Here is a 17,484-nt window from a genome sequence, read left to right on the forward strand (position 1 = left end):
AAATGTGCCTTGAGTTTTAAGGAAGGCATTCCAGAAGGAAAAGCCCAGGAAGCAGGTGTAAATTCAGCCAGGTACAGGGCAGGTTCTGTGGATTTAGTCATTGGTTTTGCTTGAGAACAGATTTGTAGGTGGTAAGGGTATCCCAAAATTCACGCAAGAAGTAATTTTGATAGAAAACACAGGTTTATAATTAAAAATTGTAAATTTTTTATTGATTCATAAAGTATACAGTATAGGGTTATGTATGGAATAGCATATCGGGTAAATGGCCTCCACGGCTTTGCTGGCACATACGCACTCTTTTGTTATTGCCTGAGCAGCCGCATTTTCGAAAAAGAATGGTCCGATGATGCCTCCAGCCCAAAATCCGCACCAAACAGTGACATGTTGTGGATGCATTTGTTTCTCAACAATCACTCGTGGATTTTCTGAACCCCAAATGCGACAATTTTGTCGATTAACCAAGCCATCAAGATGAAAATGAGCCTCATCGAAATTCAGCCACAATTATGCAAAACAGTCACGGAAAATTTCAACAAAAGAGAGCGTATGTGCCAGCAAAGCCGTGGAGGCCATTTACCTGATATGCTATTCCATATAAAACACTATACTGTATACTTTATGAATCAATAAAAAATTTACAATTTTTAATTATAAACCTGTGTTTTCTATCAAAATTACTTCTTGCGTGAATTTTGGGACACCCTTTAGAATCTCCTGAATGCTAGGCTGAGGCATTTAGACTTATGTGCAGGCCACACAGAATCCTTTGTAGTTTTTGAGCAGGGATGTGATAAGACCCGTATGGTGTTTTAGAAACATTATCCTGGCAACAGTCAGTAGGGTTACATCCTGATAAACCCATTGAAGGTTGAAAATATTGTTAAGTTGAAAATACATGTAATACACTTAAACTACGAACATCCTAGTTTAGCCTAGCCAGTTTCTATTACTGCATATCACTTTCACACCACCGTATGGTTGAAAAATTGAAAGTCAGACCATCATAAGTTGGTTTCACTTCCATGTATTTTTGTAGCATATATATCTTTGACTAATTATGCAAAAAAACAATTTCTAATTTGGCAAAGCCTTATTTATCCTGCTAATATGAAGTCAGAATACTGGGTATTTAGTATTTTAAAAAATAAAATAAAAATCACATTCTTATAAAAAATTTAAACAAGAGAGGAAACATGTTAAGTTAGAAATGGAAGCTACCACTGATCTTCCCTTTTTTTAGTTCCAGCTCCCCAAGGGAAGCATGTTAACAGCTTGTTGTGGATTTCCAAGTTCCTTTTCTGTGTAGGGACAGTTTTGATTGCCCCTCAAGTTTTTTTGTTTGTTTAATTTGAGGAACCCTTACTGGGCTGTGTACAAGTCTATCACTTTTACTGTTAAGCATATATTCACTTATTTTTCAATGTCTCAACACATCTACATCAGTTAAAAAGGTAGGCTACAGTATGTTGGTGTCAATATTGATCAAGATTTTGTTCCTTCTTGACCTGCAATATTATGTTTTCATGTTAGGATGGAAGAGATCCGATCTGCCAATAAAATTGGAAGTGAGGTTGTTTCAGACCTAGATTCCCACATAAGTGATTATGGAGATGAGCAGTGGGCAGCCCTATAGACTCTACATGTATGATGATGCCATCCTTTTTTCCCCTGTGTCAGACTCATAAAACACCTGAGCTACTCAATTGTGTCTCCTTAATAGGCCCTGGATTACTGACATTCTAGAATTTAAGCCAGATGTATAAGTAAATTTTCTCTTTTTAAAAGATATATATATATATATAGGACTTTGTGTTTATAATTTTTGAAGTATATTGTTAAAGAACTTGGGTTATAAAATGAAAAAAAATCACTTAGAAAACTGGAGATGGAAGAGAAAGATTTGTCCTTTTCTCTAATTATATCCTACTCTTAGGTCTCTTTTTAAAATTTAGTTTTATTGCAGTAACATCAGTTTATAGCATTATATAAGTTTCAGGTGCAAAATGACATTTAAAAACCATACTGATCCTTAATGCTCATAGTTTTGAATTGAGCCAAAGCAGTAAGTTTTCTCCTTGGTACTACTTTTGTCCCTCTCTCTTTTTCTAGATGTCTTTCCTTTGCCTAGAAATAATTCATTGTGAATTTACCTTATTCTTTTTCTTTTCATGTAGGATGAGGATTTTGTGGGTCGGGATGATTTTGATGATGCTGACCAGCTGAGGATAGGAAACGATGGGATTTTTATGTTAACTTTTTTCAGTAAGTACATACACATAGCAGAGCCACTTCCCACCGACTGGACGGAGTACTTTGGATTATGGGTGAATCTGACTGAATTAAAATAACTAGTGGAACTAATACTATTTATTTGGTGCCTTTTACTGAAATGTCAGAGCTTAGTACACTTTTTTCTTATTATCCTTTCTCTTTGTCTTATACTTTTATGAATTTCTATGGAAAATATTAAAATAATTAAATAATTAAATTGGTTACGGGGCTGCTGCATTTACGCACGAGCCAAGCTCATCTTTCCGGTCTGCAGGGCCCCGTAGCCTTGCTCTTACTTATACCTGACCTGTAAGTGCCTTTGTCTGATGAATTTTGTTTTTTGTGAGCTTTTATTTTCTAACAGATCAAAGTCAGCATGATTTTTGTCTCCTTAATGTTTTGCATTTATCTTTCCATGTGCCTCACTTAAAGTGAGCGACCTTATTTCTTTTATTTGTTATATTAAAAATATATGAAGGAAATGCAATACTTTTAGAGGTGACGTTATGTAAACTACCAAAATTTATAGAAGCAGGAGGATGAATGACTTGAATCAAATTATTTGGGTGCACTAATTTAATGTTTAAGGCATTTATTTTATTTACTGAAGTTTAACACATAGAGCAAAGTCATAAGCATACAGTTACGGCATTTTAAAAAGTGAACAGCAGTAGCTATAATAGTGTATCATCTGATATTCAGAGAGGATGTTTTCTTGGTTGCTTTGGGGGAGCGGGTAAGGGTTGTGGAGGGCAGGTTGGGCTCTCTTTTATCCTTGGGAAAGCCATTTAAGCAGAAGCAAGTCAGAGGGCACACTCTTGCTCCAGGGTAATAGGACATGTCTGATATCTTTTTTCTCTCTGCTTTTACAGTGGCATTCCTCTTTAACTGGATTGGGTTTTTCCTGTCTTTTTGCCTGACCACTTCAGCTGCAGGAAGGTATGGGGCCATTTCAGGATTTGGTCTCTCTCTAATTAAGTGGATCTTGATTGTCAGGGTAAGTTGTACACCAGAGATGATAGACTCTATAGAGAAACAAAAAATAGAGTAATTTTGAATATTTAATTGTTTTCATTTGCTTTATTTGCATTATGTCAACATTTAAAATGATTTTTGGTTTGTCTTTGTTCTGGTATCATGAAGTTGAACCTAAATCAGTTGCAATTGGTTCATGCATACAAGTTTTGTAGCCAAATCTAGTGAATATTAGTGGTCCAGGGGCATCTATCCTACAGGTTTTTCACTACCTACTCTCTCTCTCTCTCTCTTTTTATTTTATTTTTTATTTATCTTTAACTGTTTAACAAGTGCTGCTCCATTAGGGGGTCTTATCTATAAAGCAAATTAGAGATTTCTTCAGTGATTTGGAAGTTAGAATCACATGAAGTAATTTAAAGTTATAAAAGATCTAGTCTCTTCAAGTGTCTTCTGATTTCAAGTAAGTTTACTGCTATTGACAACTTTATAAATAAAACAAATTATTCATCATAATCTGGCATTAATAACTAATTAATGGGTGTTGACTGACCACTGTGGTTTTTCAAACTTATTTATTCTAAAGAAGTTGTTAACATTTTTTAGGATTCCAGGTTCCTTTCTTTTTTGTTAATCCTCACCTGAGGATATTTTTCCATTGATCTTTTAGAGAGAGTGGAAGAGAGAAACACATCAGTTGATTGCCTCTTGCATGCACCCCGACTAGGCCTGGGCCGGGGAGGAGCCTACAGCCAAGATACATGACCTTCACTGGAATCGAACCCAGGACCCTTTGGTCCACAGGCCGACACTTTATCCACAGAGCCCAACCCACTAGAGCCCAAGTTCCTTTGAGAATCTGATAAAAGTTACGGGCTTTTTCCCTAGACAGCTAATATGTAGTCATCTAAAACATGGATTTGAGGTTAAGAAACCAAGCCCTAAAGAGGTTTTTCATTCTTTCTCTAACTCTTCATTGTTATTTTATTAAGAAATAAAATACTATATTTTAATACTCAGGTTTTAACATAGACAAACTGTTAAATTTTTGAACATCAAAGCCTCCAATAGAAAACAGATAAAATTAGTTACCAGGTTTTTGGTTTTGTTTTGTTTTTTTTTTTTTTTTACTAAATTTAAAACTGAATTTAATGAATCAATTTGTATCAGTTAGGATGGCTTTGTATGCAGGTAACAAAAACTTAGTTCAGAATGGCTTGGAAAACAGTGGGAAAAATTATTATCTAGGAAAACAAGTTCTGACATGGAGATTAGTTAAATCAGTGTTTTATTGACGTCATCAGGACAACTGTTCACCATGTTGGAATAGCTGCTCCTCCCTGAAGGTTAAGGCATTATCACAGAAACCCACAGTGCTCAACAGAAAAAAGGGAACTATTGGTTCTTTTCTTTTTCCCTTTAAGAGCAGGGAAACCTTCTCAGCAGGCTTCAATTCCCATTGTCCAGAATAACATCCTGTGAAAGGAATGGGGTTATCATTATGTACATGAGAAAGTTTTCAAGGTCAAGGCATGGCTGGAGGAGTAGGAATAGAATCAGGACTCATTAGAAAGGAAGCCAAATAGTTGGTTTTGGCACTGAGTAAACAAAGTAAAAGTATTAGTAAAATGTGTTTCTAGAAGGACCAATATTACGTGGGTAAAAGATTGAGAAAACTAAACAGATTTGAGCACTTTCAAAACAAGGAATCTATAAAGCTGAAAGCGATCATATTTCAAGACTACTTTTCCATGAAAATAAAGATATTTATGTCGTAAGCACTTCAAACCAGTAATATTTAAAATACTTTTATTTATTTATTATTTTTTTTAAAAATGTTTTTATTGGTTTCAGAGAGGAAGGAAGAGGGGGGGAGAGAGAGAGAGAGAGAGAGAGAGAGAGAGAAAAATATCAATGATGAGAGAGAATCATTGATTGGCTGCCTTCCACACACCCCCTACTGAGGATTGAGCCCAAAGCCTGGGCATGTGAATTTAACCTGGACCCTTTTGTCCGCAGGCCGATGCTCTATCCACTGAGCCAAACCGGCTAGGGCAGTGGTTGGCAAACTGCGGCTCGCGAGCCACATGCGGCTCTTTGGCCCCTGGAGTGTGGCTCTCCCACAAAATACCACGTGTGGGCATGCACGTACAGTGCGATTGAAACTTTGTGGCCCATGCGCAGAAGTCGGTTTTTGGCCTGGGCGAGTCTATTTTGAAGAAGTGGCGTCAGAAGAAGTGGGGGGTGTCGGTCGGTCCAGCGACCGGAGACGTGGCGCGGGGAGGCGCCCGCGATTCATGCACGAGTTGAGTGAGCCAGTCAACATGGAGTGGTTAGTGCTAGTCGCATCGGCAAATTGAGCGCGGGTGACAAAAGTACCTACTCGAAGCATAAAGTTACCTGTATTTTTCCAACCAGCTGCAAATCCTACAGGTATTTTTGTCATCAATTTAATAATTGTAATTATTTTGTGTTGGTGGCTTTATTATTATAAAATGAAACATTTTTTTTAGGTGCCCTGTATGTTGAGATGGTTTGGACATACAGAGAGGATGAACGAAAGGAGATAGACGAAACAAGTATACAAGACAAGTGTGGATGGGAGAGTTGGGAGGGGTCGACCTCAGCGAACGTACCTCAATCAGATTGAGGACGTTTTTAGCAAAGGCCAGCTTAGGAGTACCCTAATTAAGTTAATAACAATGTACCTACCTATATAGTTTAAGATTAAAAAATTTGGCTCTCAAAAGAAATTTCAATTGTTGTACTGTTGATATTTGGCTCTGTTGACTAATGAGTTTGCTGAACACTGGGCTAGGGCACTTTTATTTATTTTTAAGAGCTAAAGGACAGCATTTATATACAAAATAAAGTCTTATGTTTTGTGTGCCTGTAAGTTAAAATGTGAAATTGTATCGCTAAACTGCTATGAAATGTTTTTGTTTTTGTTTTGTTTTTTCAGTTTTCCACTTATTTCCCTGGATACTTTGATGGTCAGTATTGGCTCTGGTGGGTGTTCCTGGTTTTAGGTAAGTGCTTTTAACATAGACAAAGGAGAGAAAAGATTATGTTAAATTTTAGAAGTGAGATTACTTTTAGTAAACCCTCATCATATTATACAGTGATAGATTAATCAACAATAAGTATAATTTAAAAAATATTTCTCCCTCAAAAATTAGGCTTTCACCATCAGAATAACATGAATGTTAATAAAATGTCTGTTAGTAGTTGTAGGTTTTCCCTAACTCATTCATATTCACTTCTCAGGTTCCCCATGTGACCAGTGGGACACTGATAAGACTTTATAGTCTGGATTTTTTTCCCCTTGTGAATTATTGCCATAAAGTCATAGACTTAACCCCAAATTGCTTTTAAGCATATTGTAACCAGTTAAACTACTCATGAGTATGTGTGTTGGATGTGTTAGTAGAAAACAGAAAATATGTAGCCCTGTTAGATATAATTTCTGGAAGAACCACTATTGGGTTTCCAGAATTCTTTAGTTTGTTATTAAAATAAGAATTTCTTTTGTGTTGGGCAGAGGTTTTTATTTAAAAAAATAACAGATATTTCAGGTTGGCCTTAATGTTTTATTTTTTACTCTAAATATTTATTTTAAAATATTTTTTTCTAAGATATTTTAAAGCAAAGACATGAACATTGAGGTGAATATTGTCGGCTTCTTCATTCTTTGTAAAGAAAATATTTTTGATAATAACAGATCACTACCATTTCTATAAAATAATAGCAGGGCCATTATATCTCTATATCTATTAAAGATGGTATAATTGCCTTGTTCTGCTTCTGTGACATCACTCTCTCCTGTTTCCTGGTTTGGGCCTTTTTGCTGCTTCCTTAATTAAGACCCCTGATGGCAGTGCTACTAACGGGTCTGGCTAGCACCGTGTAGTAGCACTATGCCCACCCAATAGGTACTTAATACATTCAGGACTTACCTTCTTTGTCTCATGCATTGCTGACCCTAAATTATATTTAGAAAATACAAGTCATCCGTCATGCCATTAATCACCTTCCAATAGCATCATCTACTTTACCAATAGTCATTATAATTCCAAGGAAAGAAAAATATGATCCCCTCCCCCATGATTATTGAGAAGCTTAATAATAAAAATGACCTGCCAGAGAGTCACTTTGGAGGAATAGTTCTGAAGAGGAGGGCTGGGAGTGTCTGAGCTCCCATTAGAGGGCACACCGACTTCCAGCTCACTCTTCCAAGAGGTACAGACTCCGTGAATGTGTAGATTCTGGTGTAGCCATACAAATCAGCCTTACTCTTTTACCTGCCTGGTAAGTAAATGGCAGAGTGCCCTATTTGTATGTGTTTTTTAAGAATGAAGAAATAGGATTTAGAATTGAAAATAAGAGACTTACTGTAATAGGTAAGGGGATCCTGACATCTAGTGGTCAACATTATGTACTGTTGACAAAAAAAAAATCCCTTGACAAGAAAGGATGAAATTTGTTTTCACTTGAGAAAAAGTTTATACCCCCGCCCCCTCCCTTGTTTTGAGTTAATTATCTTGGAATGCTTTTTTGGAACTCAGAAGGTAGATTTTGATGTTTCTCATAGGCTTTCAAAGGTAGATGTTTAGCCCCATCTTTTTTTTATTTTATTTCCCTTTTAGACAATTAGATTCTGAATGTGCAAAAGGCTTTTATTTGGTTTTTGAGATTATGTTTTTTTAATGAGAAATGGAAAATTTGGAGTGGAAATCATTTGGAAGCTTTGGAGGAAGTTGCTCGGGTCTTGATAGCTTTTAGTAGAAAAACGATGAATTAGTGCTATCAAGGGGGACATTTCTGGGGAGGAGACTTAATGTGGAAATTATAAATTTATTCCTGATTTTTCTTTTTTAAATTAGGCTTTCTCCTGTTTCTCAGAGGATTTATCAATTATGCAAAGGTTCGGAAGATGCCAGAAACTTTCTCAAATCTCCCCAGGACCAGAGTTCTCTTTATTTATTAAAGGTATTAAAGAAAAATCAAACTTTGCTCTAATCCCAGTGTAATGATGTGATGCATTGCAGATTTCTATTCCGGTTCAGAGTAGAGCATACCTCCTGTGGTAGGGGATATGGAGAAGGTAATGAAGCCACAGTCCTTGCCTTTTAGCAGCTTCTGGTTTTGTGAGGGGTGTTTCTACAAAAAGCTGTGGGAAAAAGTAAGTTGGAAAACTGCCATAGGAGGAAACGTTACCTCATGTTCTGACAGTGCAGAAAAGGCTGGGGTCTTAGTAGTCATCAAGGAGCTAGGATATTTGGCTGGGTCTAGGGATTTACTAGTAGATCTTTGAATCTTGAATCCCAAAGTCACTGCTTACTGTAGTACCAGTTCTAGAAGACAGTACTGGGAAGGGGCCTTTCAGCTCTAATTATGTAGGACCCTGAACCCCTGAACTGGGAGAGTTCCTTAGGAACTCCTTTTGCCTGGACTTCTAACAAGCCCACCAAGGCTTCCATTCCTTAAAAATTAGTCAGGGATGCTTTCTTGGTGCCTTGTTTCAGGGTTACACCCTGATTTTACCATTCTGGTGGTAAGGTGGGTTCAAATGAAAGGAAGGGGAGAAAAGGTCTTTTCTCCTGCCTAGAATAGGAGGACTAAGCCCTGTAGAGGCTCTCAGATTTAAAAGAGAAGAGATGGTAATTACACCAGCAAGGCCTCTCCGGTACCAACATCTAATAGGCCTTCTTGGACTTCACTCTTTGTTCCTTAACACTGGTGAGGATGGTGAATCAGCTCTGGCCTGGCCCCTAGGTATCTTGAGCAACACCTAGGGGCCAGGACAGTTAAAGCCTCAGGCAAGGCTTGTAAAAGAGTGTAGCAATTGAGATAAGCTTTAAATGATAGGTAGCATTTATGTTAGTGCAAATTAGCTAGGTGGGGAAGAATTTCAGAATCACTGAGGCAGAGTGGAGTGTCAAAATACAGGATGAGAAGTATGAAGCTTGCCCAAGGGACCACAGTTTGATTGTAGCATAAAGGAGCATTGGGGGTCAAGACTGGAAAGCTGGGTTGAACAAATAGCTGTTCTGAATACTAATACCTTGAATACTAAGCCCATTTGCAGTGGGGCCAATAGAATTCATAGAGCATTACTTTAAACTTAGTGACATGTTGGCTCAATTCAAGGCTAACCCCATCTGAACATCAATCAGTTTGTTCAGTATTTGCTGTTGGGTTATCATAGTTTATTTAGCTAATCATATGCTAAGGGTGGAGTTCTCAATGTTGAAGATTTGTGTAGGTCTCAGAATGTATCTATCCTATCTAATAATAGACAAATAGGGTAATTAACCGTACCTCCGACATGCTTCCCATTGGTAATCAGGGCAATATGCAAATTAACTGCCAACCAAGATGGCGGCCGGCAGCCACGCAGCTGAAGCGAACAGGAGGCTTGGTTGCCCCGGCGATGGAGGAAGCCGAGGTTCCCTGCCTGCCGCTGCCAGGCTCTGAGCTGCACTCTAAGCAACAATGTTGCAATTATAGAAGCTAAACAAACCCCAGATACCTGCTTTCAGCAGCAGAGGCCTCAAAGTTGGAGCCGGCTCTCAGCTCCAGTGACAGCTATAGAAGGTAAATAAATCCCAGAATAAAAAAAAAAGGAAAAAAGGAGAGCTTGGGAGCTTCAGTCACCCGCCAGCCTGAAAACGGCCCTCAGCCCCTCACCCAGACTGGCCAGACACCCCAGGGGGACCCCCACCCTGAAGGGGGTGCGATCAGCTGCCAACAGCCATCAGCCCCTCATCCAGGCTGGCCAGGCACCCAAGTGGGACCCCCACCCTGATCTGGCACACCCTTCAGGGCAAACCAGCCAGCCCCCACCTGTGCACCAGGCCTCTATCCTATATAGTAAAAGGGTAATATGCAAACTGACCTTAACAGCAGAATGACTGGGAATGACTGGTCACTATGACACACACTGACCACCAGGGGGAAGACGCTCAATGCAGGAGCTGCCCTCTGGTGGTCAGGGCGCTCTCACATGGGGAGCTCTGCTCAGCCACAAGCTAGGCTGACGGCTGCCAGTACAGCGGTGGTGGTGGGAGCCTCTCCTGCCTCCTCAGCAGCGCTAAGGATGTCAGACTGCAGTTTAGGCCTGCTCCCCGCTGGCAAGTGGACATCCTTCGAGGGCTGCAGGGCTGCCAGAAGGATGTCTGATTGCCATCTTAGGCCCAATCCCCCCGGGGAGCAGGCCTAAGCCAGCAAGTGGTCATCCCCCGAGGGGTCCCAGAATGCGAGAGGGCACAGGCCAGGCTGAGGGACTCTCCCCCCGAGTGCGCAAATTTTTGTGCACTGGGCCTCTAGTATATACATAAAAGCCTAATATGCTAAGTGTCCAACCATTGGTCAACTGCTTGACCATTCTATGATGTGCACTGACCACCAGGCGGCAGATGCCCCGACTGGTAGATTAACTTGCTGCTGGGGTCCAGCCTATTGGGACTGGGCGAGACGGGCTGGACACACCTTGGAGCCAACCTCCTGCTCTCCCTCCCCAGCGTCTAAAATATTTCTTCTAATTAATTTCTTTTGAATGTGCACGAATTCATGCACCAGGCCTCTAGTGTTTCTAGAAAAGTATTTAATTTGCCAGTTGGTGGGATAGCATTGAAAGTTTTAAGCAACAAAATATGATGAGAACTTGAGTGTACTAAAATTTGTTTTAAGCATGCACAGTAAAAACTAACACCAACTTTTCCATATATCAGATAGTGTATTAGATACTTTACCTGTGTAATTTTATGCAAGTAACAGAAGGCTTTAGTGCTATATACTCAGATACATGCAGATGGAGTGTATTCATAGCATTTCTTATAAAAATTCAAGCATACAAAGAACTTAGTCTTGTGTTGGTTAAAGTTGTTTTCTTCAAGGGACTGCACTTTTATTTGAACTAAAATTTTAGTCATTAAGAATACCAGTGTGGCCCTAGCCGGTTTGGCTCAGTGGATAGAGTGTCGGCCTGCGGACCAAAGGGTTCCGGGATCCGGTCAAGGGCACGTACCTTGGTTGCAGGCTCCTCAGGCCCTGGCCCTGATTGGAAGCAACCAATCAGTGTGTTTCTCTCACATTGATACTTCTCTCTGTCTTTCCCTCTCTCTTCCACTCTCCCTAAAAAAAATAAATAAATAAAATAAAAAATCAATGGTAAAATATCCTCGGGTGGGGATTAACAACAACAACAGAAAGCAAACAACAGTGTGTTTATGATTTTTTTTAAAAGAAAGGTTATGCTTATTGTGTTTAAATTCAAGCGTGCCCTGAGTTTGAATTAGGTTACAAAGTTTGAGCACACATGGACATTGGCACCACTGGCCTAGGCCTTGATGCCAAGATGGGTCTTTCTTGTGTCTAGGACATCTTAACTCTACGAGGCTTATCAGATGTTCTGTGTAGTTTTATGTAATTACCATTGTCATCTTTTTTTCTTTTTTCTCTCTGTCGTACTATATTTTATAGTCACTTCCAAGCCTTAGATTTAACTCTTACCTACCACAGAAGTTAATCCTTTGTGGGTGCCATAGCTCACCTTCTCACAAAGGGCACTAAAATCACCTGCAGATTTGGATTTTCCCTAAACCAAAGTATACTGAGGGGACAGATTTTCTTTAAATAATATTTCCTCTAAGTCTAGTCAAAAGGTAGCTTTGAATTTTTTTAAAATATATTTTATTGATTTTTTACAGAGAGGAGGGGAGAGGGATAGAGAGTTAGAAACATCGATGAGAGAGAAACATCGATCAGCTGCCTCTTACCCTCTATTGGGGATGTGCCCACAACCAAGGTACATGCCCTTGACCGGAATCGAACCTGGGATCCTTGAGTCCGCAGGCTGACGCTCTATCCACTGAGCCAAACGGGTCAGGGCAGAAATTTCAGTCTTTATTAGGAAACTGCACACCTTCTTCATCTTGCTTCTAATACCTAACAAATGACCAGGTGGAGAGAAAGTGTGAACAATTCAGTTTTACTGAATTGTTAGGGACTTTATTTAAAGTTCCGTAAATTTGTTGATTTCTTTTTCTTTTCCTTTTTTTGTTAATCCTCACCAGAGGATATTTTTTCCATTAATTTTTAGAGAGAATGGAAGGGAGGGGGAGAGACAGAGAAACATGGATGTGAAAGAGACACATTGATTGGTTGCCTCCTGTACTTGCCCCAACCAGGGCCAGGGAACAAACCTGAAACCTAGATACATAACCTTTGACCAGAATTGAACCTACAACCCTTTGGTGTGCTGGCCGACACTCCAACCACTGGGTACACCGACCAGGGCTGATTATTTTTTTAAAATCCTCACCCGAAGACATGCTAAGAGAGGGAGGGAGGGAGGAGAGAGGAGGGAGAGAAGTTAACAGCAATATGAGAGATAAACATGTATCAGCTGCCTTTGGTACATAGTACATGCCCTGACTGGGAATTGAGCTGGCAATCTTTCAGTGCACAGGACTACACTCAACCAATGGAGTCACTTTGGCCAGGCTGATTTTGTTTTGTTGTGATTTTCTGAAATCTCTGAAATGTTTCATGGGTGTATCCTAAGTGTAAAATGAAGCATCTTTAGGGTTATGATTTGAACGAGGTAGTTCGTGGTAATAATGCTCTTGGAGCTGTGAGGTTGCTTATAGGCCTGCTTGTCTGAATTTGGGAGTCAGAAGCCTTAGATTGGAGTTTTAGGAGTTCTCAGAAACTCTGAGGTTTGTGAGCTTCCCTCATTGGAGTGCAGGGTAGGGTTTCTTTGCTCTTCTGTCTGACTGGACTATTCTAGTTGATGCTAAATTATTCCTGACATGCCTAGAGGATTCAGAGCTCTAAATTAAGGGTTTGGGGACTTAGAGCAGCAATCGGAATTCTAATGACTTCCTTACTAATTTTCAGTATCCCCAGAGGGGTAAGCTATAATATCCCATGAGACTGACTTCTTTTGACAATTGATAGGGAGAACTGTCCATCTAGATCCAAATGTAGAATATTTCCTTTTTCTAGTTTAGAGGAAATTCAGTTTTAATTAAGTTTAAATATGTGCTAGAAAACCATTATGTGAAAAGTAAATATTTCCTTTCAATGAGACTTTTCTTACTTTCTTTAATGGAGATGTCACTAATTAAAAGCTAGCTAGAGGCTTACTTTTTGCCAGAAAGACACAGGTAGGGAATTTTTAAAATAACTTCGCTAGAACAAAATAATAACTTAATTCCATGCTGTACTAAGATCTAGCATTTTGCTGGAAAACGTATAGGAATAGTGACTTTTCTATTCAGGCTATCAAAAAGTTAGTACACACATACACACACACAACCCCCATACCCGCCCCCCCCCCCCCCCACACACACACACCCACACCCACACCTTGAAATGACCCCAGGGGCATCTTTTTAATGAGCCCAAGTAGATGTTACAAAAGCGGAGCACCAAAGCCTATGTGTTACTAGCATAGGGGCAGCTCTCAGGTTCCCTTTTGAAGCCCATTTAAGGTTAAAAAAGGAAATCTGGTTTCCTACCCACAGCCGGAAAAGCCAGCAGGAACTGCTGGAGGTGGCACATGGGCATCGAGGAGAAGTGACTGTGAGGAAGCAGGAAAGACAAAATGTTCCTTCTGTGTTGTAAAAAAAAGAAACAGATACCTTGTAGAAACATCTTTATCTGAAATGCTGAAATATGTGAGGTGTTCATGCTTTCTCTTACCAGTATTACATTTCTATGCACTGGCACTCCTCTGGGGCTGCCAGGTCATTGAGAGTAATTAATAGCTGCAAGGTGGTAGCACAGTTAACTGTTATCTAAATGCCATTCCAAAAGCACTTGTGCATATGAAGCATAATAGATTTCTGTTATTTTAACAACATCTGAAATAAGAAGAAAGAGAACTTGTAAGCTCTGGCATTAATGAGATAATAGGGCTCTTTGTAGTTAGATAGTGATTGCTAAGACTGGTGAGCTATACCTACTAGTCTTAAGATAGTTTAACCTTTTCCATATGATGATTTAACTTCTTCCAAATGCTTTCATTTCCCTTTTTCTATAGTATCACCCCCCCACACACACTTTAATATCTCTCTTAGAGAAAATTCACCTCAAGCTAAAGTTTGATTTATTGGACTGTGTTATAAAGTAGCAAGACAGTAAAAAGGTTTCTAGTGTGATTTTTTTCCTTTAAAAAAATCACAGTGTCCAAGAAGAAATGGTTGTCTTCCTCTTGCAATTAAACGATTCGTAGACTGTTGGATTCCTTTTGCTTCTGAAGCATGATGTACAGTTTAGTAATGATGTCCGAGGCCCTAAAACCTGTCTGTCCTCCAGCTCATGTTCCACCATTATTGTAACAACTGAGTCAAGTTGATCTGAACAGGCCTCTGGTCTTAGAGGGCAGTGAGTGCCTCTTTAAGTAGTCTTTTTCATGTGGTGTTTGTGTGGTGATTAAGATCACCCATAGAAACCCATGTAGGTCCTCTTAGTGGATTTTAAATGTTTTTTGGGTGGCTCTGGCTTTGAGGGATCTATTAAAGCTAATTAACTGCTGTGGAAGCAGTGAGAAAAGTGGCTAGGTAGTCATCTGGACTGTATTATATGTTCTTTCAAACTCGAGTGTTTTGACCTAATAATTGTACATTAGTTTTTAATCTATTTATGGATACTGATAAAACTGAAGTTACTTAGGTTTGTATTGAGTCTGGGCTCATTGCAAAAACCCCCATTTGACATCAGTCTACCAATTTTCTTTTTGCTTCTGCTTGGCTTTTAGAATTTCTTAAATTCTTGCATCTTTGACCCTGCACATTTTAAGGTTTTTCAATCTAAAGAAAAGTTGCACTTGTGCCAGTATCATTGGTTTACTTCAAATCAAAACACTGACTGAATTTGGAGTTTGGTGAAATATTAAGTTTATAAAGAATATGTTGATTTCCTCCAGTGTTGTAGCTTCTCTGCATTTTGCCAGCCTTTTAAACATGTACACAGCAGTCTAATCAGAAAAGATATAAAAAGGCTGCTTGTGGCTTTTACAGTAATTTGGAAAGATGGAAAAGTAAGCTAAAGGCCTGCCTGTATATGAGGTCATCCAATTCTCTCTTGGTGCAGAGTAGCATAAAGTACTTTCTCAATAAATATTTGTTAAGTAGTTAATGTATCTCTTTCATGTTTCTTTTAGCATTAATATAGGGAGTTACTTGTACTTTTCCCCATTATTTCCATGTGAACCAAAACAATTTATTATGCCAATACAGACATGCCTCAAAGTATTGGATGAAAACTGCATTTAACAAAATTTATGGACATTATTTATTTCAGTCATGTTTATTCCATTTTATTTTTATTTGTTTTTTAAAATCCTTACTGAGGATATGTTTATTGATTTGAGAGAGAGAGGATGGGAGAGAGAGAGAAAAACATCTATCTGTTGACTCCCGTATACACCCCAACCGGAGATTGAACTCACAACCTTTTGGTGTACGGAACAACTACCAACTGAGCCACCTGGCCAGGGTTGTACATTAAAAAGTAGTTTGGGGCTACAGATATCTTTTTTTTTTTTTTTTCAGAGACACATGCCCAAAATAACATTGCCTATTTTTCTAATTTATTTTTAAAAGTACTTGTGATACCTCTGAGTTTACAAGTCGTTTTTTAACTTTGCCACGCTCTGAGACAGCATGACATGATTGGCACCCTTACTAGAAATCTTCCTTGTGTGAGACCTGGCAGCATTGGCAGGGTAAACAGTAGCTGCAGATGTATTAGGAAAATGTCTCTTTTCTTCAAGTTTCTGTCATTGCTGTTGAGGTTAAGTGTGAGATGAAGTAATTGCTACTTGCATTTCATTCTTTTGTTAGGAAGTTTGGAGGGTGAGACCCCTGACTTCATGGGTTTTAAAGAAAGCATTCAAGTTCTTTCTAGTTAGAGTCCTTGATAACTTTAAGAACTGGAAATTTAATGTTTATTGAATATTTTGATGTCAGTGTATAGTAATCTTAAAGCTGTGTTAAAATGTATTTCTTGTGTCTCTAAACATCCTGCCTTCTTTTGTGACCACATCCTTCTCTCAGCCAAAATAACACACTAACTGAGTTTCAATATTCAATATCCTTCTCTGGCAGATGTTTTCTGGCAAAGGCCTTCCTGCGTTTATGAATTCTCTCTCAAGAAGCAAGAGAACACCTGCAGGAAGTGAATCAAGATGCAGAACACAGAGGAATAATCACCTACTTCAACAAAATAAAGTACTGTTGAAAAAGATCATGTCTCTCTATTTGTTCCTAGGTGTTAAATTTTAGTAGTTAATGCAGAATTCTGTAATCATGGAATCATTAGTGGTTAATGTTTGAAAAATCTCTCGCAATCAAGTCTGTGATGTATTAATAATGCCTTATCTATGGTTTGTAGTCATTTTAAATAGCATGAGCCTTGTCCCTGTAGTCACTAGGGGGCAATCTTGCTTTATTCATCCTCCATCTCAAAATGACTTTGGCATAAAATATTTTAGTGTAAGATAATGTGTAATGCTGGCTATTTTAAAGGGGTTTTCTCAAAAGTTAAAAATTTGTTATGACTGCATTCATTTATGCACATAATTCATATTTACTGTGAAAATTAATCTAGAAATTGATGCAATTGTATTGTGAACACCTGAAAGCAAAACCATAGTGCAAATACATTTGAGATTTGGTCAAGAATATGTTTTTAATTGGAAAGTAATAAGCATTAATTTTTTTATAGTTTGTATTCTAAATTTTGCAGTACCTGTTGTTCTTTGTTGTGTGCTAAGGGATTGTAACTGTGTTGTCACTGTATAGAATAGAAAGGACAGGGACAAATACAGCTTAATTACTAAAATGCAATTCTGGACACTTTCTGTATGATTAGAGTCTCCCTATCCCTTCTTTGTCTTTTTCTCTTATCTCCTGATGATGATTAGGCCAAGGACTAGGAGTAGGGAGGGGATTAGTTACTAGGAGCAAAGAATTTGCTTGGAACTTTTGAGATGATCCCTAACATACTGTATGTACTACTTGCTTTTACAATGTGTTAGCAGAAGCTGATGTGTTATAAGTGTAGAATGATGTGCTTTCTGCCAAGTGGTCATTCACCTTGGTTTGCTATGTTAAAACTGTAAATACAACAGAACATTAATAAATGTCTCTTGTGTAGCAAATTTGTTGTAGATTAGTGTTTAATTTTTTGGTTTGCATTTGTTGATTGCTAAGGCAATTTTTC

At 38.7% G+C, this 17,484-nt stretch overlaps 1 protein-coding gene across 2 annotated transcripts in view; it reads left to right on the forward strand.

Annotated features, from left to right (window-relative positions):
- NDFIP1 (Nedd4 family interacting protein 1) overlaps positions 1 to 17,422 on the forward strand; it is a 46,449-nt gene extending 29,027 nt beyond the window's left edge. The window contains exons 4-8 of one of the 2 annotated variants that reach the window (XM_059698738.1): positions 2,178 to 2,265; positions 3,147 to 3,271; positions 6,212 to 6,278; positions 8,133 to 8,238; positions 16,368 to 17,422. In XM_059698738.1, coding sequence (XP_059554721.1) covers positions 2,178 to 2,265; positions 3,147 to 3,271; positions 6,212 to 6,278; positions 8,133 to 8,236 — 384 coding nt within the window. In that variant the 3' untranslated portion in view covers positions 8,237 to 8,238; positions 16,368 to 17,422. The remainder of the gene's footprint in view (positions 1 to 2,177; positions 2,266 to 3,146; positions 3,272 to 6,211; positions 6,279 to 8,132; positions 8,239 to 16,367) is intronic. The other variant, XM_059698737.1, reaches the window with a different exon arrangement.
- The last annotated feature ends 62 nt before the right edge of the window (positions 17,423 to 17,484 follow it).

The sequence above is a fragment of the Myotis daubentonii genome, chromosome 5 (genome assembly GCF_963259705.1).
Source record: "Myotis daubentonii chromosome 5, mMyoDau2.1, whole genome shotgun sequence".
Taxonomy (NCBI): domain Eukaryota; kingdom Metazoa; phylum Chordata; class Mammalia; order Chiroptera; family Vespertilionidae; genus Myotis; species Myotis daubentonii.